The following is a 24,706-nucleotide window of genomic DNA, read 5'->3' as shown; positions in this document are numbered from 1 at the left end:
TAAATGTGTATTCAGTTTTTGCACACGTAATGTAATAGATGCAGAGTGGTTCCCTTCAAGGCAGACCTGGAGATGTCACATCTTCACCCGACTCGTATAATGTATAAGCCTTCTCACAGAATGAGCAATCGCTGACCAGAGAGAGCTGACAGGAGACGAAGGCTGCTACTTTGTAAAAATATTCTTTATTACTTTTGTTACCCATTTACAAGTTATTCTCATAAAACCAAGCGCTTGTTTCGTCTACTATTTATGGTCTCTGCATGAAAAGGCACGTGATGCGACTTTTAGTCAAGTTGGCATGACCGTGGTCTTACTACAAAGGCGCCGTCCTAACTAACGCAGATAACCATTATTTTGCAGTGGCCTCACTGAAAGGCCTGTTTGTGTACGAAAGCTCGTGTTATGTACTTGAAAAAATTTCTAGCTTTAAACTGTGCTTGCTTTTCCACTTCTCGACGGCGTTTTTTTTTTTTCATTTGCTTCGGACTACGGTCTGTGGGCTGTGCTTGTCTCTCGGCTTTAACATTTCTCTAAGGTCATTTCTTTGTGTCCCAAGGGGCAGGTAGAAGTTACCGTAACAAATCAGGCACTATTGAAAAAATGTATTTTGCTAAAGCTGTCAAACACAATGGCGCCTTGGACCTGACCTCGTGTCAGTGACCATTTGTACAAAACCTATTTACTATGTAGAATAGTTTTTTATGCCCACGCATGTGAATTGTCCATTTCTTTGCACATGTGATTTCTTCATTAGTTTTGTTCAGTACTGTTATCTTCGCATACTTGTTTATAACCCCCGCTATTCACGTGGATTTTTCTTGGTCCTGTCAGCGGATGGCTGGTTGTCGTAAACACCCATATCCAATTTCGCCAGGGGCAAAAAGACTGCTGGTGGCAACACTTCAAAGCGCAGTATATTACTGCGGTCCTCTGTTTCTTTTTCCTTAGAGACGCTCTTCTCGCCTTGAGGTGTAGTTCAAGAGGGGTCGTTTCCTGCGCCCGCTCACACTGGGCATTGCAATACCTCTTGTCGCCATCAGTGGGTGACATCGAGTTCCCTCTCATCCACGGCTATTGGGTAATCGCGAGAGGCTCGCGGGCTCCAGTGGGCGAGAAATCTCTATGGCGCGACGACGTCTTCTTCCGCCTCGGGGTGCCGTTCACACTCCTATAGAGAATACAGTCTTGCTGCGGCAAGCGCACACTTGGGTGAGAACCTGATCATGATGGTGAGGGGGATGGAAGTGGAGAAGGATTAGAAGAGTGAGGAGAGTATAGAAAGCAGGCACTACAGTGCGAATCGGGCAAAATGAACTCCAGCGCGCTGGGCCGGCTGCGGAAGCGAATGGGCGGTGTTTATCGATGTCGCGCTGACTGACACACGGTCTGCCTCACAGGTTACTTTCAATCAGGCATAGTACAGCGAAACGCCACTGCTCCGGCTGCTACCCCTGCCAACTGGCTGGACTTGTTCTGCAAGAATGGAATCGGGAGTTCGCGGGCCAGTGACTCAAGTGCTGCGGTCATTTCGACGACCGAGTTGCTTGTAGCTCCCAGTGCTGCAGACGGATGAAGCGATTTCGATTGCGACAGTCTAGGCTTTTTTTTTTTTTCATTTGGCGTGGTGGCTGACATGCCGCAGTTCAGAATTATATGGCTTTAGGAAGGTAAAGAAACATGTTGAAACATTAAATACGAAGTATTCCATATATCGTTACATCATCTATTGGGACAGCGCTGCTCTTTTACGTGTTGGGAGCGGGGGAGAGAGGGGGAAGGGAGACTGACGTACGCAGCATAGCAGAGGAGATGAAGGATGCATGTGTCTTAGTTAATACCCCCCCCCCCCCCTGCCGCAGAAGAGGAATTCAATTATAAATTGGAGTTGCTTGGAGCTCCACAAGTGGTTCGCCCAGAGGCGTAAAGCAGCACTATATGTAGGACTTCACGCGTACACAATAGTTCCACTTCAATTTCAAGGCCAGGCTAGTGTCCTCATAGCTCTATATTCACGCATGCACATTTAGTGACGTGAGTCAGTTTTATGTTACCGTTTGTCGCTGGCAACTAACAATGTGGAGATCTCAGCATTTTTTTTGCTTCGACTGCCCAAGTTGCCTGAAACAAGGTGCTTCATCTGAGTTGCAGGGGCGCTGTGTTGCGTGCCCGCACAATGGCCCACGCCAGATGAATAAGGAATATCATGCTACACCTCCACGTTGTCGTGGTGAGTGTTTGACCGAACATAGCACTGCACGAAATTAACGTAAATGATTGTGAGCTAAGAAATTCACATAGAAAGACGCGCATGATTGGCAAAGTACAGCGTTTCTACGTTGCCGGTACAAACCTGCCATCCTTAGGCGTGCAGAAACAAGGCAGTTAACATTGCACCCAAGCAGCTTCCAATCACGGCTACCAGTGAGGACAACATGCACACTGCAAAGAAAACACGAGAAAACACCAGCCAGTGTCGCCGCAAATGAATGCCACTCTCAACGAACGCCGCACTCGCGTGGCTCGCTTCGCAGCATGCGGCGAAGTCTGCTGCGACAACAGTGAGAGCCACAATGCCTATCTAGACCAGGAAGTTCGTTGGACGGGGCCCGCTAACACGCGCGCGAATACGAACGCATGTACAGGATATCTTTCTCGAGCGAACATTTACCATTCCAGGGTAAATAATTGAGTGACCTCCATGCCACGGCCCCTGTCCATCCATCTCGCCACCGCCATGCTCGGGCGCCAAGAAAGGACGCGTGACACCCGCTGTCTCCGCCAGCCGGCCTCCACCCGTCAGTGTCCTTCCGCATGGCTTCATCGGCGACTCGCCGGCTTTGCTGACTCGCGACGAAAGGGGAAGTTCGACTGGGGAGGGAGGAACCCTCCGGAAATGATCGCCGAACAAGCGTTAACTCACGACGTTCACTCTTCATTTGCGGTTGCGCTGCGCTGCGGCCGAGGCCGTTGCATGAGAGTGAAAGGGTTACACGCCACAACACTGAGCTCGACCTATAGAGAGAAACATTATTAAACAGAAGAGAACGACACAGCCTCAATACATCTGCAGCTTCCCTTTGGCGAAAGGTGTTCTATAACTCTGGCGCGTCAAAGTTGGAGTCATACCCAAACCACACTAATTGAAAATCTCGGAAACTTGGGCTTCGGCATAGCTTTACGGAACCGCTGTGAAAAGAAAAAAAAATACCAGTCTTGTGCGACCTCGCAGAATCACAGCCCAGTTTTCAGCGAAGCGGTTCAATTTGATCAGTTGATTGAAGGACGTCAATCTGCGCTAATTAATCCATGCGCCCTGAAGCGTTGCCCACATGTAACTCCCTTGTCTTGAATACTATAGCTGCCTCCTCATTCCTTATTGGAATGTCCGACACACCGATCTGTGACTCGTGCAACTGTGAAGAGACGATAGAGCACGTGTTGTGTTTTTCTCATCTCTATGAGTAGGAATGCGACGTTCTTCGGTGGGTGTTAAACCAATTAGATAATAGACAATTTTCAGAGACTAAGATTCTCGGACCATATGGCCCCACGCGTACCTGGCTTACAAAGCGACGCGGGCACTGCTACGTTTCATGAAAGCGACTGGTCTCTGTGAGCGATTATAGACGTGAAGTTATGGACATCCGCACGTATTCACACCGATAGTACCTTCTTTCCTCCCTATCTTTATTTTTCTTCTCTTAACCCCCTTCCCCTGTGTAAGTTAGCAAACCGGACGTGCGTCTGGTTGACCCTCCTAGCTTTCCTTCCTTCCTTTCCTCATCCTCCTCCTTCGAGGAGAGACCGTACTTCACGCACACACATTTACCTTTGCATGAATATCAAACACTTCGGCTACCTCCCCTCCCATTCTTTTTTTTCACCTTATTTAATATAGGTAGATGTTGTAGTTCGTCCGCGGAAGCGAGCAATACTTTAAGCACTTCACAAGCCACACTTATAACGCTCTGGAGCCATTCTATAAGTAATTTACTGCAAAGGCTTTAATCGGCGCACACGCTTTAAAATTTGCCTGCACATCACCCATAGCCTTCCCCTTAGTTTCTCAAAATATAAATTAAGTGCCTGTTTACTTCAATTCAATTCAATTCAATTCAATTCAGTCTTTATTTTTCTCTTGGACAGAGAAGGAGACAGGACTAAAAGCTCGTAAGCTTGACAGAGGTCCTGCCCCCTTCTCCAAGAACACCGGGGAAGTCTACCACGTCCCTTACATCACATACAAAATTGAAGAGAAAACGTGTAGTCAGTAATTATTTTCAAAGCCCATTATTAAGCTAGAAACGTTGATCTTTCTTTACGTATTAACCAGAATGTTGCGCACTTTTCCAACCAATGTGAACATGACTGCACTTACTGTTGTTCTAGAACACTGGGAAACATTGTGGATAGTGGCCATGGAACGCTTTCGAGCACTTGAAGGAAAAGTTTTTTAAAGCCCCAGCATAACATTATACTCTCGATACGTTGCCCACGCGTCACCGATATAAGAGGTTCCCTATTCTTTGGAAATGTCAACTTAGGAGCTCGTTGAGGTTTTTCAGGACACTGAGCCAACTTCGTGCGGGGTTCGTAAAATGCGGTTTTAACGCTCTTGAGTGGTTTCGTAGGTAACTTCCACAAAAGCCATAATTAATCTACATTCGAACGTTGATTTTAGGTTGCCCACGATATTATTACGGGGGAAGAATATTTATAGGGAATATATACATACAGTGAGAATGCGTAGCTCTATAACGAAAAGCAGAGCGATGCCACTGATCGATGCGACCGTCACGTCACTTTACTCTTCACCTCATAACGTCTTTGCATAGCAGCACAAACTACTACTTAACAATTTGCTCCCTAATTTACCCAAATAAAAGAAAGTACCTCGTAACGCCGACCGAGGAGACATAGAGAAAATGAATTGTGTGCCTCGTATTCGCATGAAATTAGGGAGAAAGCGATGTATTAGGTAATTATTTGTAAAACACATAATTAACCTACATACTTTAAAATTTAGGTGCGCGTCAGCCATAGCATAGTCTCTAAATATATTTTTTTCATATATTAAATTGTTGCCATAATTGGTCTTCTCACGGCAGCGGGGAAACTTTGTCAGCGTTTTATATAATGCTTCTTAAGCAGGCAAAAAACGAGTGCTCAGCAGTTTTCATTCAGCCCTTAATTAGGCGACATTCTTCAACATTTACTTCCAAATCCCCCCTAACCTTAACATTCTCCCCACACACTTGCCGCAGCACAGCGGCGAAGGTTAAGGCGACATGTTTAATTGTAGCACAGCCATATGGGTTGGGGTCATTTCGGTGTCTCCCACGGTGTACGGCCACCTCCTCCACTCACGTAATCGAGAACGTGCCATTTGACTCCCTGACTTTGTCGCTCAAGAGTGCTCACAACCTGGAACTGAAACGTCACGTAGTGGTGTTAGATAAATTACGGACGAAAACATATTCTCAAAACAGTGAAAGCGCAAACGAATGGGCTGTTATTGAGTGCCTCAGCACTTCAGGTTTTCCACAGGCACGAGCTCAGGACTCGGCAGAGTCTGCTCGGTGCTCGCCAGGCCGAGCAAAGTGCCTGCGTTGCGTTGGTGCGCGTGGAGTTATGGCAGAAGCGATCAGCTCGCAGTGCTATGCGTCCGGTTTTATTTCATGTTTCTTTACGACGATCGACGCTGTTAATGGCACTAACCATCACGTATTCTCTCGAGCATGAGTGACTAACTGCCGAGCGTTCGCGTTTATCGCTGGAATCATCAATCTGCCATCTGGAAGCAGTGCGCGCGCCATGCAGAAGGCGGACGCATTTCATTAAGGCTTCCTTCCGCATCGTTGATAGCGGGTGGGCGCCCACACGAAGAAGGCTTTCAACAACAGAATGTACCGCTCATTATTTGCAAAAGGGACAAATGCTACAATCAGGCCCGTGAGTTGGAGCATTAGTTACTAACTCACATTTTTTTAAGTATACACTTTTGTTAGGAAATGAGCCAGTATTTTAAATTAGGAACGTTAATTCGGACGTTCCTTTCCCTGATTGGGCTCGTTAGATGGCGTTACTTCGGAATTAAATTATGGGGTTTCACGTGCCAAAACCACTTTCTGATTATGAGGCACGCCGGAGTGGAGGACTCCGGAAATTTCGACCACCTGGGGTTCTTTAACGTGCACCTAAATCTAAGTATACGGCTGGACTTCGGAATTCTGTGCCGAGTGTTTGTTTATATTGACTGTACTATTGGTAATATTATTAGTTATCTTTAATTTATTTAAATTATTCGCAACGCCAGGATGCTTATATTTCTAAATCTAACATCTGCTGCACGTGGTTTGGCTTTGATAGGCCGTGTCCACTCACACGTGAAGTATAGCTTCCAGAAATATAAGTGCTTATTCATCGTTTGCCTAATTAAGCCAACCATATATCTGTCACATGCCGGCTAAGTCTATGGAGGAAATCATATCTCATTTGCAGTGCTGAAGGGCAAACATTACGGATAAAGCTGCCATATACTGGAAGTTGAGCTTGGAAATTCCTGCCCGCATCTCCTTTCCCGAAATAAAAAAAAAGCACGTAACAAGACTGACATGACGTCTCACCCACTGAATCGCAAGGTGGCTTAATTAGCTCAGATGTGTGATACGCACACGAGAAAGAGAGAGGAAAAGATGACGCCCAGACACACTGAAGCACTTCTGGTACAAATGTACCCCGTGACCGAGGTTAGCTTTCCGCAGTCCTAACTAAAGTACCCTGCCCTTTTTGCTCCTGACAGGCTCCATGGGAAATCAAGGTCCTTTAAAGTGCACGCCGTGCTTTTGGTGGCCACTCTGGTTGAGTTGAGGGTGACGCCAGAGTGTTCGATCCGTTCCTCCTCCTCCTCCTCCTCCTCCTCCTCCTAACACTCATTTTCCAAGTGCCGAACGCACTCACGTTTCTGGTGAACAAGGTTCCAAGAACGTTCTGAAGCCCACTTGGCCCGGCTTGCAGCATTTGCACAGCTCTCACGCGATATAGTGCGTCTGTATTCTGAGCGTGAGGCTCGCTTAGGGTACGCCTTAGTCTCCTGGCTTCGTACTGATGTTTTGCGTTCCTTAGCTTGAACTTCAAGTAATATGCTTAAACTGGCGCAATTCCGAGTCCGTTAATAGATCTCAATTTTCATTCCGCTGAAAGTTTACATCAAAAGCCAACTTGAGGATGTCATATTGAATATATGGTAGTTTGGCAGTTCGAATGTCATTGAGTATGGTTGCAGTCAGATAACAGAGATTAGCAAAGTACGGACGCACAGAGTGAATTGGACATCAATGAGGGCATCGTATGCCATTTTATCTGTACCTTTGCGAGCTTTTTCTTCATTTGCTACTAAAATAAGGGAGCAGACGCAGTTTAATCATGGTACCAACACGTTCTGCATAGTCGTCATTTTTAAGTTTTACAGAACTTTAGAAATTCGCCTGTGGCTGATAGCATAATTCTTGTCCTTGAACTGTATCATTCGAAGAGGCGGACATTACTAGCTAAAGAACTCGAAATACATATTCGAGTGTTTAGCAAAAATTCACTAATTAACTTCCTAATCAACTACTTTACTGCACATATTGCAATTTATTAATTGTAGCCGGTGAGCTTGCAAAACGTATCCTCTCGAAACGAATTACTAGGATTACACCAGCATTTAAATATTATTTCCTAAGGTTGGGACAAGATACATGGGCTTTCCAGTTACTTTAATGCTTCAATGCATAAAACAGCGTTTTGTCAAAAAATTAAGTGCAGCAATAGTGCATTCTCAGTGCGAGTCTAATGGCGCATGCATATATCGAAACCTATGACCTATGTTACCGAAGGGGCGGCACAGAAATGGGCCATATTTTATGACTCTAAGGCAGCGCTTCACAGTGCAGAACTTAGGAGCAGACGATATTCGACATCAGGGAAGTAAGTACACCATCATGCTCTGAAAACAGGGCACAACATAATTTTTCAGTGTATTCCTGCTCACTGCAGCATCGTAGGCTGCGACTTTGCTAACAACGCTGCGCGGTCTGTTCACGAAGACACCAAGACACTTTCAATATCTTTGGCGAGGATGGACACTGTCAGGGTGCCAGAGAACTTTGCCTACTAGCACGCAAAAAGTCACAAGCTTTCTGGAGTTCAAGTGCCTTCAATTGCCGATTGCACAAACTAGACCCCTTCCTATGGCTACAACTGCCATATAGCCTTACCCGGGGCGAAACCACCTTGCTGTGCCGCTTGTTGCTGGAAGGGGCGTTCACGAACGCTTACTCCTATCATATGGGAATGACCGAGAGCCCGATGTGCGACTCCTGTAGATGCGAGGAAACCATCGAGCACCTACTGTGTACCTGCCCTCGCTACGACGTACAGGGTCTCTCTCTAAACCAACTGGACTTGAGACCATTCCCCGAGTCAAAGATACTCGCCCTGTGGCCACACGCATCACTGGCACAAAAAGCGATTTGTCCACTAGTGCACTACTTGAAGTGGACCGGTTTAAGAGACTGCTTATAGTGTCCCTATGGATCAACCCACGTGCACTCAGTACTCACTCTCTCCGTCTTTTCCTGTTTGTATTCACCATTTCCCTTACCCCTAGTGTAGGGTAGGAAACTGGTAGCTCGTTTGGTTCACCCCCCTGCCTTTCCTTTCCTTGCCCCCCTCTCTCTCTCTCCCTCTTTCTTCTCTCCAAACTGGTGCGATTCTGGAAATGATGGTGATGATGATGATGATGAAAACGATGCCACATTATGAAGGTAAGAGAACGTACAATAGATACTAATATTATATTATGCACCTTGTATTTTTATGCCGTTAAAAAATCTCATGCAGTAAAATGTCTTCACCCAATCCTTCGAAGCAATTGTCTCTGAGTTTACCCTTTCTGAGTAATAACGAGCAGGAATCTTTTGATGCGGGCCAGTAAATAAAGCACTAAACAATATAGACACAGCGCGGCTGTTTCCAATCGCGGTTCTGAATGCCTTTGTATGCCGCGGAAAATACAAAACCATAAGAAAACCGCAGCTGCGTACGTCAACGGCGTGCAGTCAAATGAAGCGTGGCCTGCTTGGTTCCAAGACAAACCGCCCCGAATCGCTCGCTCCTGTCATTTGAAAAATGATCGCACGCGATATAGCTCGCATACAAAAAAGTCACCGCGAGGACGTCAAGCGTGCAGACGCTCACGATTTGCCTCTTTCATCGCTCCGCACTCGTGCGCGATACCAAGACGCCGACAAATAGAACACGCTGACGAGAAAGCTTGTACGCTAAACGGGAGTCATGGCGCCTATAACGTCGGCACTCTTTGTGATCCTCCGCATTGAAGGAAGGCATACGTTCTCTTTTCTCAGTAAAATCATTTCTCTTTTTCTGTTTTTCTTATCGGCCTTTTAAACTCCCGAAACCAGCACATTTTTCATACACGTGTGCTACAGACGGGCACTTGAATTTTGCGAAGCACGCGGCGATAGCCGTTCTTTCGTACAAGTAATTTAACTCAGTGAATGGCCTGCACAGCTCCTTCCAGGCATCTTTCGTCACCCAGATGTCGTGCGTTATGCACTCTCGCTTTGACCTTGATCCTGTTCTCTTGCGCAATCAAGGCATGACATGAGATATCGCCTACAACGTCTCATATGATGTGTTCCGCTAGCTTAGCTTCCTTTCACACTTCTGACTTATTTTTTTATAAACGAACATAAAGAACACCGCAAGATCGCCTTTTTTTTCTGTCATTATCTTGTGCATAGCCCCGTAGCCTGCTAGTAGCTTTTAGCATTTCCACGACGGGCACATAGTTGGCGTCAGCACAACGGCTCAGCGTTAACCGTGACTTCGATATTGCGTGCCATCTTTCATATCTGGAGGCTAAAATAGCACGAATTGCCCTTTTGCGACAAAACTTTTAAAGCGGACTGCTAGAAAAACTAGCTCACAGTACTTTGAGCGCTCACAGTACTTTAAAAGGTTGTTTCATTGCTTGCAGCATCGGTAAATACAATAAATAGCTATAGAAATAGGCTACCGGCATGAAATGTTCAGATGTCATACTGGTGTAATGCTTGTTTCTATCCCATTAATTTCCTTTCCTCACAATAGCACTTTGAATCCCCAACTTTCTTTCCTAAATATTGCGCCACATTTTTCAGCAAACACACATTCGAGAGCACGGTCGTAGTTCGCAAGTTTCGACACTCTCACGAGCCCATTGTATCGCACATGGTCGCCATAGCTATACAACAAAGCGGGTTAGCGCTTGTTACTCAGCGTAGACGGCACCAAACACAGTGAATAGACGGAGTCAAGTCAACAGAAAGAAAGCCTGTTTGTCATTTCTTTAGGATGACGGAAATCTATTCTTGCAGCTCAGTCCACACTAGACAATACAACTTGTTGCTGGGTTAATGGATTCATTATGCTTATAGAAAAATGCTGTGCAGTGCAGTTGAAGAATATAGAAAGGAGAGACGTGCACTACAGCGAACTTTCATTTAACTTTCGACTGCCTCTGAGTGAAACAGAAATAGTCGAAAACTTGCGCTAATCTGCGCCTATCTTTTCTCACCTTTGTCTGTATTTGCGCAGTGTCTGTTTCTTTGCACTACAATGGCTAGGCGATAGGTAGGTGCGTAGGCATGGCATATTCTACAACGTTGAATATGGTACTAGAGTTAGTGCATTATACAGTTTGATAATTACGTAGGAACGAGGAAGCCAAATTTACAATGTGTTACGCTAAAATTAGTGAGAGAGCGGTCAGAATGAAGTAGACATGAGGAGCTAGGGGGCGCTGCGGCACTTCAGTGGTCCCGACGACGCATAGAGACCAACTTTCGAAGGCGGCGGTTCTTCCGGGGCTATGAGCAGTATCGTCAGAACGTTGCCAACATTTACCATATCCTTAAATAAATTAATAAATCAGTCAAGAAGATGCGGTTTTGGTGGCTGGGCTTTCAGGAATAGCTCGGCGGTGTTTTCCTCTGAAGCAGATTGAGGATAGCGGCCTGCTGGCCTTTATTTTAAGCTATCATGTGCCGTCAGGCCAATGCCTTCGATTGGCTCGCGGGTACTCTCGCGATCATTGCCATAGAGGCTGAGTGCCGTCAGAAGAGTACACACAAATAACGAATGTTTAGATGTATAACCAAAACAATGGGCATAAAAGTGCTGCCTACGTTTTGCACTGCGGCTTTAATAAAGTCAGGAGAAAAAAAATAATCGAAACATTTTTTTTCAAAGTTATGCCCTATTGGGAGTAACTCTGCACCGAAGCAAATAAGACACAATAGAAACGCAAGACGCGTAGGTTGCCACTTTCTGTGCTGCTAAGCGACACATTGGATAAAATAAAAAGAAGTCACGCAAAACAATCGCGAGACTTTGCTTCTGTGGTCGGATCCACAAAGCTTTTCTTTTTTGTGTGCGTGTGTGTGTGTGTGTGAGGGCTCCTACATCGGCCCGTCGCCTTGACTAATATGCCCGACGACACCTGTGCCTGAAACCCGCTATTGCGAAGATTTCTAGCACAATAAATCTCTGCTGGCGAAGCTCACTCACTGTTTTCATCTTCCTACTCCATATTGAATTAGCCTCCAGCATCATCATCAGCAGCAGCTTAACTTTATGTCCACTTCAAGACGAAGGCCTCTCGCTGCGATCTCCAATTACCCTTGTCTTGCGCTAGCTGATTCCAACTTGCGCCTGAAAATTTCCTAATTTCATGACCTCACTAAATTTTCTGTGGTCCTCGACTGCGTTTCCCTTCTTTTGGCACCCATTCTGTGACTATAATGATCCACTGGATCTACCCTATGGATTACATGGCCTGCCCAGCTCAATTTTTTTATGACGGTTAGAATATAGGCTATCCCCATTTGCTCTCTGATCCGCAGCGCTCTCCCCCTGTCTCTTAACGTTACGCCTAAAATTTTTGGTTTCATCACTCTTTGCGCTTTCTTAACCTGTTGTAGAGCTTCTTTGTTAAACTCTAAGTTTCTGCCCTACTGGTTAGCACCGGTAGAATGCAATGATTCTAGACTTTTCTTTTCAGCGACAGTGGTAAGCTCCCAGTCAGGATTTAGTAATGCCTGCGGCGTGCACTCCAACCCATTTTTATTCTTGTGTAGGTTTCCTTCTCATGGTCTGGGTACCCTGTAAGTAACTGACCTAGATAAACGTACTTCTGTGCAGACTCTAAAGGCTGACTGGAGATCCTTAATTCTTGTTCCCTTGTTAGGCTATTGAACATAATCTTTCTTTTCTGCTCGTTAATCTTCAACCCCACTCTTACACATTATCTGTGAAGGTCCTTAATCATTTGTTGAAATTTGCCCCCAGTGTATAGTGTAGCAAAACGCAAGTTGGCCTGGTTGACCTCTGTGCATTTCCTCTCCTTCAGCCGAGTGTGTCTTTCGGTTATAGCTGTCACCTGTTTAAAGGCATAATGTAGCGCAACGACTTTCAAATGACGTTGCTGGTTGCTGTAAACGGCACTGTGCATTCTGTCCGATGTGGCTGTTGCACATCTGCATCGGAAAAACTACCGAGTGTTTCAGCGAACACTTTCATTTTTTTTTTAATTGCCGGTGGCAGATAGCATAGTCTGTCTAGATAGCATGAGCTGGTCTACTCAAAGAGGCGGACAATACTTGTAAAAAAATGAAATGCATGAGTAATTAAGAAAAATCACTAATTAAGGTTTACCTAATTGCTATATTGCACATATTTAAATTTACAATTTTCAGCCGGGGAATTCGCAAGGTGGATCCGCTTGGAACAAATTCATAGGATGACACTACTTTCGATATAATAAATCCCGAACTTTGCGAAGAAATGCATCGGCGTTCCAGGTATTTCTGTGCTTCAATGCATAAAAGGGCGTTTTAAGAAAGTAAGTGGAGCGACAATGCATGTTTAGCGCACGTTTGAGGGCGCATGTCTTGTAAATGGTGTCATCCACACAACTCTTTTCAAGTGGATGTGCCTTGCAGTCTCACCAGCTAGAATTCGTAAATTGCAACGTGTGTCATAAGGTCGTTAGTTAGAACTTAATTAGTGAATGTTTGTTATTTAGTCGATTATGCATTTCCGCTTTTTGTGAAATGATTGTCCGCCTCTGCGAGTAGACCAGCTCCTGAACTAGAATTGTGCAATCTGCCACAGGCAATTTTTCACAATGTTTGAAAGTCTTTGCTGAAACACCCTGTATATATAGGCATCCCTCGCTGCCTTTCAAATAAAGTAGTATCGCGTGTAAAGTATGTCTCTGTTTCTGTAATTGTGCTTGTGCCGTTGTGCTACATCATCATTTCCTCTCCTTGCTTTCGCTCTCTCTCGTGTTGGGCTGCTGAGCACGAGGTCGCGGGATCGAATCCCGGCCACGGCGGCCGCATTTCGATGGGGGCGAAATGCGAAAACACCCGTGTGCTTAGATTTAGGTGCACGTTAAAGAACCCCAGGTGGTCAAAATTTCCGGAGTCCTCCAATACGGCGTGCCTCATAATCAGAAAGTGGTTTTGGCACGTAAAACCCCAAATATTATTATTATTCGCTCTCTCTCCTCCTCTCTCTCAATAAAGCACGTAGACAGAAAGGTGGAAGGCATCTCTCTTTCTATAGGAGCATGAGCTGTCGTTGTATTTGATGAAGACGGGCTGGACCACTGATGAAACGAGTAACCGAGACGTCCTTAGGTCATTTTGAACGTGCGTATAATGTTTAAGGTACTCGAACTTGCGAAAGGAAGCACATTACTATCTACCTTCATGCCATTTTCTCAATGCATGCGTCAACCAACGCTGTCGCAATTCAAGAATGACTGAATGACTAGTCGAGGTGCTAACCGCGCGGAAGATTGCCGTTAGAGAAGGCATTCCTTTTTCGGATGCCTATGATCGACAAGTCTGTCAATCTTGCTGTCAACGCTTTTGTGCTGGTACTAGCCACCGTTGTCACTTGTTTTGCACAGAATGTTATATGGTCGCGCAAACAGTGTCGTAGTTGCTTGACTCTAGCCGAGATTCCGAAGTCGGTAAAATTCCCGCATCGTCTCCGCATCGACATGCCGCATCGTCTCGACATCGATATGAAGGGAGTTGTGCAGCTGTCGTAATCCCAACAATATCCTTGATCTCTCTTTCTTTATGGCCATAGTTGTAGTCAAGAGACGTATAGTCTTTCTTCTTTCTTTTTCTTTTCTGCGTTTCTCCGAATTTTACATGTGCCGCAAGTCAGTGAACTTGAGCACTTACTGGCATCTTGTCTTACTCCTCGTCGGCGTACCACTTCAGCCGCATGCGTGAGTGAACTTCTAAGCGGAGCAAGCTGCAGTGCGGAGAGAAAAAAGTCACCATCCCGCACGTGCCGTTGAACGACGGCATTCGCAAAACGGTAACGCTTGCTGCCTTTTCAGTCCCCCCATTCATTCACAATAACAAAAACACAAGCACGCGCCGTACTCTGTTCTCTCGCTTCTTTCAAATTCCCACCTGACCACGTCACGTTTCGCTCCGTTTGTGCCGCGAGACCGAAGGGAACTTGCTGGCCCGTTTTCGAAGAGCGTGCCAGACACACGCTCGACGCTGTAACTGAAGGGCGCGGCACAAGGAACAGACGCGCAAGCGAAGTCAACGACCATGCCTTTAGAAGTCCACCGAAATATGGCTCCGCCTGCGGTCTTGCGATAACATTCTACCTTGCTTTTCCGGCCAGTTCGCAGTGCCGCGGTTCTTTCAGTCTCGTGAAAATACTTTCCTCTATCTGTATCTTTTTGGTTTCCTATTTCTCACTTTATTTGTCAGCCATCGCTCGCCTTCTTTGTCTGAGCATCGTAAAAATATACTGATGGTTCGTTCCGCTTCCAAACTGGAGGCTGTTTTTTTTTTCCTTCCTGCATTTTGCTTTATAATACCATCGGAAACAAAAGGAAGTATCGCCCTACTCTTCTCGGGCTCTCTTCCGAGCGTTTCCTTTCATTGATAATAGCTTGGCGTCCGTTTATTACTACTTTATTTTCTCCCTCTCACTCGCTTCTGCTGCTTCACTTTATGCGCGTCCTTCTCCGAGTCTTGTTTCATCGCCGCTGAACCGTCTTCCTTTTGTTTCTTGCGCGCACATTGTTTCACGCAATACACTGAGCTTTACAGAGCCACCCTCCGTCCCGTTCTTTGCGACTTTCCCCAGCTTCGTCTAGATCAAAACCTTCTTGCCATCCCCGTCCCCCTTCCCCCGTCCCCCACTCACACGCACTTTTTTTTTTGTTATTCATTGTCTCTCGACGTGTAAAAGAGTCAGAAGTGAATTTGAAGACGAAGCCACGGGCTTCGCGAAGCTGGACTGTATTTTTTGTGCTACATGGTGGAACAGCACGCACCGGCACACGAAGCGGTGTGCACGCAAAACACTGCGCGTGGCACTGAAAAAAAAGAAAGAAATGTATCCTACTTTCCCTCAACATCGTGCATCGTTCTTGCAATGTCTCTCTCTCCTTTCGTCACTGTAAAGCAAGAGCCTCTTGCCGCGGCTTCCTGCTTGGCGCAAATCGACCGGCAGCAGTGTGGCTTGAAAGAGCATCGCGTGAGTATTCACCATTGCGAACATCCTTTCGCTTCCTAAGAGGTCCACCTCCTGTTCGTACTCGTATTCGCTAATAACGTGCTAGTGGGACTGAGAAATAAAATAAAAACGTAATATACCGAAAGAAGCAAAAACAAAATAAAGCCTGCACGCGCAACACAATAGAGAGTTGGTGGTGTTACACGCCTGGACTTCCAGGCTGACGCCTCAACGGAGGCGGATGCGGTATTTTGCTTTTCCGTTTCTTTTGTGTGCGTGTGCGCTCATATACAAAGCTCTTGTCTAGCGTTCTGTTCTGGTTCTTGCTGTTGTGGTTTCAAAGCTGTCCCATATGCGCGCGGCTTCTTTTCTCTTCGTCGTTATCCCGGCAGCATTATTTCTGGCTTCAGGAAAATAAAAGGTGCAGTGACAAAGCTTAGGATGCTTGAAAATATGACGCATGCGAATGGTACAAAGGAAAAGAGAGAATACAAAGAGAGGAAGGAGAGTAGGAGAAACTCCGCCGCAACCGTCAATGCCTTCTCATTCCGGTGGGCGGCGTGCCGCCGTCGCTGTCTTTTATGGCCACACGTAAGCGCGAGCGCGCCTTTTTGAAAAGTCAGACGCACGGCCGTTGGAAATGTCGAGTGCAGGTGATCTTGCGATCCCAGCGCCACGCGTAGACCGTCGCTCGGCGCGGAGAGGAGGAAAGAGACGTTGTTAGTTGGCAGAGAAGCCTTCTTCATCCTGTTCTACACTGCCTCTTCGATCGGGATTTCTTTGGGAAACTCCCCCCCCCCCCTTCTCTTTTTTTTTTCTATTTACCCCGATTTCACGTTCGCCGCTCCCGTCGTTATTCTCGATACTTTTTGTGCTCGCACTGCTACAGCCGCGCATCGCGCCCCTGCATGGACTCAGTTCAGTTTCATTCCTGATAAAAAAAAAAGAAAGAAAAAAATGGAGCGCTTTTTTTTTTCCTTGTCTTTTACAGACTACCGATGCTCTCCGTGCGCTTAGTAGGAATGGGAAGAGAAAACAGGCGGTACAACCGGGCGTGAAACGTAGTGAGACAATATGCCCCGAATAGCAGCCTGATCACAGATTCTCTCTTTCTCTCTCTTCTTTTTCTTTTCTTTCCTTTTTTTTTTTTCGTGGAAAGGCCGAATACTAGAGGAAACGGTCGCCAGAACCCGCGCTTACTCGAGGCTATTTATTTCCCGCCTGTGCCCGCATGCATTCATGCCCAGACGTGTAGGAGCACGGGCACATAAACACAAGCAGAATACACGTATACAGATGCGCGCACGCACGCAGCGACATGTACACTCGTGCTTCTGCGTGGTCGCTTCTTTGCCGACTAAACACGCTCTACTCAACTCCAGCTGCATAATTTGCGCATTCATTCACCGTTGGCCTGCGCTTAGTTTTTGCGACAGAGCAAGCCTGATTACGCGAAGACACACGCACGTGGAAAACAAAAGCAAAACGTGGGATTTAGCTGCTACTATGCCAGAAGGACATTCTGCTTCTACAGTGGTTGCACCGCGACCGTGAGATCTGAGCTCTCCTGGTTTCATTTACAATATATATATATATATATATATATATATATATATATATATATATATATATATATATATATATATATATATATATATATATATTCCTTTTGCCGAGCGAGCGAGCGAGTATCCCCTACTGTTTGATCTAGGATGGACGCCGGAGCAGGAAAAGGGGGTAAACATGCCGAGTGCGCTTCCTGTACACTACCCTTACTAGTAAGAGTAGAACAAGAGAAAGAAAATAAGAACGACATGGCCTGGTTGAACGTGTCTGGATGTTCTGTACCGTGACCGAGCCAGTGGCTGTGTTTGCGTGTTTGTATTTGTACAGATGTGGCTCTAGTGTCTATCTGGTGGTTCTGTGCTTGAGCAGCCGACGTATTTGATGCTTATGGTCTTCCCTTGCGACATTCCTTAGTTGTCTAGAATACAGTGGTTTTTGCTTCTTCTGGCCCGTGACGAGTTGGAAAGTATTGGTTCGCGTCGAATGGAAAGTGGAATTTGTACTTTGTGGCGTATTTGATACTCAGAGGGTGATAAAACTAACTAGGCTCTTGTTGTGTGGGTCCATCGTCGGAAACGTTTCACCACAATCATTCACAGACATCATTTACCACGATCAGCGCGCTCGCTCACACACAGCGCAATGTCGATAATTTTCTTCTCCCCGACCTACCCTCGTCTGCCTAGTTTTTCCCACCACTGTAAAGTTGGTTTGCAGAAGTATGTTTGACCATGCGTTTATTCACACATAATAATCCACGCTTGTTATAGTTGACGTTCGCCGTTGTCTCAATCTCAGCTGCGTTGCTTTGTATGAGTATTGAAACTGTTTACTTGTATGTTATTCTTTCGTCATTTCGAAAGCCTGCCTTTGACATAATAAATACATGCTTGCGATATTGTACAGCAAAATGTATTTCGATACTAACGTGAGTGACCTACTGAGCTATGCAGTAAATTGTTCGAACTTGTCCGCTCCAGGACATGTCGCCTTTCCGACCAGCGAAATGAAATGCACGCAGCAATACGGTATGCAGACAAGGAGAGGAATAGTCGCCGAGTAAATTAGCAGTGTTATGCTGGCTCTTATCAGCAATTGCGCACTGTGTAATCCGATGAACACTGCACGTAATAGATATTTGTTGACTAGCTACAAAGTTTTTAAAGGACACACAAGGCTCGCTTTCTTTAGTGGAAGATCACCTGGTAGCCTCCTTACTTATTGCGTACTACATCTATACTTTACATCACTTCGATAGTTTGTTTAGCTTGATAGTTTAACATAGTCTTCCACCATTTTCCGCAGGCCAACAACGCTGACGCCATGAAAATACTGGCCGCAGAGCTTTCCATGAACCCGTGCTGCAGAGTTGGGCAGTATTCGCAAAGAGCTTTTACGTTAAGGTTGTTCGCAAGGTCAAATTTAAACCAATATTGGAGCTGGACATGCTATTGGCCAAGGCGTCAATGGCGACGAGTAGCTTATTACGAAAGGGAAGAGCTTTGATTTAGGCCACGTCATTATCAAATGTCATACAACTCGCTCTTGGGCAAACATTTGAAGAGGGAAAATATTTGCCTCGGAGGAAAAGACGCGTACGGGTTCTGTGCTTGACACACAGCTGGCTGGGTTCCGGTACTTCAGAGGACAGAAGCTTTGAAATAACACTCGGGCATGGCTCCGTTCAAACTAATCGAATACTCCTACCGGGAGAAATAAACAGAAACAAAACACACTGTTAAGCTACCAACCAAGTAGATTGTCGCAAAAGCTGTCGACGTTGCCAGCATTCTCAGGACAAGCTTATGTTAATTAGAGTGTACAAAGCTGTAACGGCTTGACGATTGATATGTGTATATTTGGTTCAAAATTATTGTGCCTAAAGAGGCAGGGCCCATATTAAAAAAAAACACGGTAGATTTGTTCGTAAGCGATAATTTCAGCTAATCTTGATGCAGGACACATCATTAGTGTCGGTGCCCGGCGAAAGTCAAAGAGCACTTACGAATGAAAAGCTTTGTAAATTGACGTGCTAACAAATTTAGTAGTATAAATGTGTGAGCGTACCTTCACTGGCCTTGCATGCAAAAGAAAGAAAAGCGAATCTTAAGCGCCATCGCAATTCTTTAAAATGACAACTGCGCCTTCTGTTTCTCTTTTTTTTTTATAGGTCTCTAGGCAAGTATTTATGTTGCTGTTTTTTGTCCCAAAAGATTCAGTTGATGTCTAGCGCCCGTCCTGTCTATATGTCTCTTCGTTTTGTTCGCGTTCCGTAGCGCTTGTTATGATGTCCGAGTTCCGCTATCGCCAACTAGCTCAAGCTTCTGCGTTGAATAGTTTATCACACCTTTCGACTGGTTCTGCAACGTTCTAATGAAAGAAGCGTAATTTTTTGTACTGGCGCAGTGCGTCCTCTGGAGGTGGACATCGTGACGGCGCAGCCCGTGCTGCTGGATGGCCAGGTGATTGACGTGGAATGCCAGGCTCGCGGCGCCCAGCCCAAGGCTGCCATACAGTGGTTCCTGGACGACGCCCCGCTGAACGGCTCCACGCTGGCCACGGATGCCACTCGCACGACGAGCGTGCTTCACCTCGAAGCGCACGCCGACATGAATGGCAAGAGGCTCGCCTGCCGCGGCTTCAACCCGCACCTGCCCGACAGCGAGCTCTTCGACTACTGGGTCCTGGACGTGCACTGTGAGTGGGAGCTAGTTGGCCCCGAAGTCGTCAGCACGTGTTTCCGGAATGAGTTTCTCGCGGCTGGTTGGTGTCTAATTACTCCAGAAGGTGCAGCTCAAGTACGCACGTGTACGTAAAGGAAACGCGTAGTAGAGGTAGATAAAGATACATGACCTTCTAAAATGTAGGCCCTCCTTGGTATTTTTTAGTAAAAAAAAATAAATAATGGTGTTTTACGTGCCAAAACCCCGATGTGATTATAAGGCACGCCTTAGTGGGGACTACACGCCTTAGTGGGGACGGGCTACATAAAAGTGTTCTTCCAAGCATGAACGAAGCCCGCGAACACACGAAAAATTGCCGCGTGATTGGCAGCTCGAGGCATTTTGCGTGTGTTCGCGAGCGTCTGTCATGCTTGGGAAAATACTTTTATGTAGCACGTATTGAGCATCAGAAATCTGTATCGAGTGTTGTCCATGTTGGCCTACAATTTTCTCATTTACACTTTTAATCTAATTACAATATTTGAGAAGTTGATTAGCTAATTAAGACTACTCATGAATGCAAAAAAACATAACATAAGTATCTCCAAGCGATGGCAAAAATAAACATTATCTTGGTTCGGTCGAGCTACGTGACATTTGCGTTTTTTTAAGTTTAGCTTAAGTTACGTGACACACCCAGTGGGCGGGCTAAGGTGTTATCAGTGGTGAAAATTTCTCGATAAGGAGGCTGAATAACATAAAAGAAAATGACAGAGAAAGAAAGGATGCATTGCGTAATGTTACACTTGAGCGCAGGGTTTAAAAATGAAAGAGTCTGAATTGGAAACTCCGTACGTTTTTTTTTCTGGCGTATTTGCAATACAAAAGTTGTCATGTTCAGCCCGTGAAGTGGAAAGTATTGAAAGAAAGAGGGCCGCACCACTCTACGTAACATGTTTGAAGCTCACTGGTCGTCTCAGACAAGCTGGCCTCCGAGGAACCTTACCTTCATTTTGCTTTCTCTTATTGACTAGAGATGGAAAATGTTCTTGTTCACATGGTGGTAGCAGTTTAAATATCCAACGTAATGGGGCTCACGCTTCGTAAGGCATCTTATAACGTGATGTTAGAGTGGAGAACAAGCTGCCGCATCTGCATTCTATTATGTGTCCACTTACCTTGCACCACGCAGGAGGCAGCGCAGGAGACGCCGCGCACGAGGCCTTTTTATAGCCAACAGACCAAACCAAAACGGAGGACCATCTCAAATGGTAGCAGAATGCGGAGGCATGTTTTATTTGACTATGAGTCCCCTTAAAACGCAAGAAGCTCCGCCCTGACGTCATGGGCGCTGTAAGGAGCTTGCACTTGATATTGTACCGGGGCTTCCATTCTAATTTAATGACTAGGCCTACATGATTTGGCGAGACTTACCGGTATGGATTCACACGGTCGCTTGCTGGAAGTACCCTCAAGCCTCCGCTGGCTGCAATGTTCGCAACGAGCTTTACCCAGCGGCGCTTGCTGTCCCGAGTAATTGCGCCCTAGCATGAAAGCGGATCTAACTGCAATTATACAGCCTTTTCTTTAGAAAAATCTTTCTGCGTCGACTGACATGTATATGCCTTCACGCGAGGCTTAGAAGCTCAGGTCTTTTTTTATTATTATTATTTAGCGTTGAGGAAAGGGTGCGCTCATGTACACGACCCCATTGCATGCACTGCTTCACAAGTTATGAACGGAAAGAAACTTTCGTCTGAACTTGAGCTCGGGTAACCTTAACTTGAGCGTAATTGGATTCTCTGGCCCTTACTTCCCAAAAGTAATGCTATCGACTGAAGAAAGGGGTCGCTAGTATAGCTGAGCACTCCGGACTAACTTAGACTGTGGTAGTTCATACCTAGTGCACTGTTATTCTTGATTTTCACTTGACTAACGTCGTCCTATATTTGGTAGCGAGCGAAAAACTGTTCATTGCAACAAAATCTAGCCGCGCTTGCTAGATCTAGCTGCCAAGCGAAAAGCTGTTTGTTTTTAATGCTAAGCATTCTTTCTTTCATACAAGAGAGAGAGAGAAGGGAAAGGGCAGGAGGATTAACGAAGGAAGTGCCCATTTGGCTGCTTTAAACTTGAGGAGGGGAAAGGAGAAAAGAGCGATTAGAAAAAGGAAGGATCAGAAGATGAATAAAGTGGCAGCCATCTTAAGCTTACAAGAACTGAAATTTGGGCGCGTTTTGGAGAATTCATACTTCACTTAAAGCGAAAAATAGACTGGCACATTTTAGCAGAGAGGCAGAGGAATGTTGGCCTACAGCCATAAATATTGGCATATTTCAGTTGCACTCACGAAGTGCTTTCGTGGCCTTGTCCGTGCAAGAGTGCTTACTACTAGGTCCCATGGTCTCTAGCTCCGAGAGTAGTCTGTCAGCCAACCGGCGGAACATAGCTCGCAAAACACATCACTCAGCGCCAAAGGATCGCACGCGGCGCTGTTGGCCATTCCTACTAGGAATGAATAACATTAGTGAATGCGGAGCTCAGTCACATACGATATAATAAGGCTGTTTCGGGACGGGAGGGCCTGGGAGGCAGGCGAAGTAGCAAGTTATTGTCCAGAGAACACACGCAGGATTTTGGCCAAACCGCGGAATTCGAATGAATATATAGAAGCATGATGTGGAGAGCGGGTGATTGAAGTCGCCGCACAGCATACGTTCTCGAGAGTTGCATAGGCACCCGTTGTTATTGTTGATGACCCTAAGCACATAGCTTTATCTACGCTGCAGTGGCCGACAATTCTACAATGGCTCGGCAACAGTGGTGTAGCAACAGAGGGGGGGAGGGCGCGGGGGGCCGTGGGCCCCGGGTGCAAGGGGCCAGTGGGGTGGGGGGGGGGGTTGTCATATACGTCTGAAGACGCCCCTCTTTCCGCCGGCTCGACTGGGCGCAAATGGCAAAGAATGCTCCGGTATCCAGTAGCCCGAGCTCATGTACTCAATGCGTTGCGCCGCAGAATTGTCGGTTGCAGCTCTATCAATACCCCACGAAATAATTGCACGAATGTGCGGGCTAAAAAAATTTACTTCGCAAAATGGTCGCTGAACTAGCCTTAGCGGAACGTTTCATGTGGGGTGCGCTCGTGCTGTGCGTTCATGTTGGGAGCAGGCGTCGCTAAACATACAGTCAGGCGTTATAAGGCGTTGAGGCTCTTCGGTCCCTCTTCCGTTCCGAACGCGCAGCGAAAACGAACAAAGACAGCAGCGTGAGGGCGTTCAACGAGCGCGCCCGGCGCTCGCGTTTACGGCGAAGCGTTTGTTGAGAGCAACATTGCATAAGTGCGGCCGTGAAAAGTCGCGAATGGGATTCTCTGGATCGTCTTCAGACTCGGTGCCTGGAGTTCCTGGAATTTATCGCCAAATGGAACTACTTGCTTACTGTTATCTTTCGCTTGTTCCTCACGACCTGCGTGTCAGTTGCATCATGTGAAAGGAACTTTTCTAAGTTAAAGCTGATCAAGACGTCTCTGCGCTGAGTTATGATGATGATGCGTCTCTGATGAGTGATGAAATGCTATCAAACTTGGCGATACTGACCATAGAAAAAGAACACGTAAAAAATATGTAATCTTTACTACTGTAATGAGTTTGCAGAAGCGAAGTGTCGGAAAAAGAACTTCTGAAGGAAATGTGTCCTTACCGGTCATTACTTTAGTGCAAAAGGCTCGATGTCCCACCGTGGTTTGTGCATCGGCAATATGTACACAATGTTCTATGTATCAATCTTGAATCCTTGTATTCGTTCTTTATCAGTTTCGTGGTGTTCAATAAAAGATATTTCTCCTAGTCCTAGCTAACCGTTTCTTTATCATTTTGTTGTTGTGTGACTTCATGTCACAAGTACACTGTCTGTGTCAGCTACACGGAATTTTATAAAAAAAAGATTAATTTTGTAATAATATTTCCCGATATTCTATGACGTTATGTGTCTTTTTGATTACTAGGAACTCGGTAGCGTGAAAAATATGGCAGATAAGTTATAACCATATCCTGAATAATCCTTTAATTAGTACTTATAGAGGAAGCACTTCAATTCGAGAATAGAGGACTCAAAGTCATATTATTAACTCAAGAAAAACTTCTTAAACAAGATCGTTCTGGGTGCTACAGCCTACAGTACTTTGGCACTGCGGGCGGCGCCCAGTATGGCAGCAGCGACAGAAATATTGAATAATGGACCAGTGACGTTGATCCCTCAATCATCTCCGTAGCCAGTGCAGACCAACAGTAGTGCAAGCTTTCGCTGGCACGGGCTTCATCACGGCCTTTTTTTTTTTATGGTGACGCCAAGAATCGACGCGAAGCGTGCTCTATTCTGTTCCCAATCTTGTGGTGGTACCGCAGCTCGGATAATCACGTTGGTCCGTATAGCAGCAAATAAGAACAAGGCTTTATTGATCAGACTAAAGAGAACTCGCAATTGTCATGGCATTGGCGCCCGCGCCGCAGGGAGGCAGGTGGCATTTTCTAATAGGGTGGGAAGATCAGCGTCACTGACACACAATTTTCGTTTTCGTTCAGGGCTGCCCACAGCCAAAATACTGCGCGCCATAGTACCTAAGACGATTTTCGTGAAGTTGTTGTAGGGCAAGATATGACTGTCGGGCTTCAATTTTGCAAATGCAATATTGCCGCTAAAATTGGTAATTAAAACTTTATAAAGATATTTTTTGTTACCTGTGACGTGAGCCATATTTTCCACGCTGCCGCATTTGTATTGGCTGCCAAACCCTACAGTCTTACAGAAGATGTGCACATGCGCTTATCACAAGTTATCAGTGCAGCACCCTGTGTGATTTGGCGCAG

At 45.9% G+C, this 24,706-nt stretch overlaps 1 protein-coding gene across 2 annotated transcripts in view; it reads left to right on the top strand.

The window, feature by feature from the left end:
- The window catches only part of LOC142582433 (neural cell adhesion molecule 2-like), a 305,285-nt gene that overhangs the window by 233,222 nt on the left and 47,357 nt on the right, over nucleotides 1-24,706 (top strand). For both annotated transcript variants that reach the window (XM_075692148.1, XM_075692147.1), the window contains one exon: nucleotides 19,588-19,878. In XM_075692148.1, the coding sequence (XP_075548263.1) occupies nucleotides 19,588-19,878 (291 nt within the window). The remainder of the gene's footprint in view (nucleotides 1-19,587; nucleotides 19,879-24,706) is intronic.

The sequence above is a fragment of the Dermacentor variabilis genome, chromosome 5 (genome assembly GCF_050947875.1).
Source record: "Dermacentor variabilis isolate Ectoservices chromosome 5, ASM5094787v1, whole genome shotgun sequence".
Lineage (NCBI taxonomy): Eukaryota > Metazoa > Arthropoda > Arachnida > Ixodida > Ixodidae > Dermacentor > Dermacentor variabilis.
Note: the sequence above shows the minus strand (reverse complement) of the source record. Positions and strands in the feature narration are given on the sequence as shown.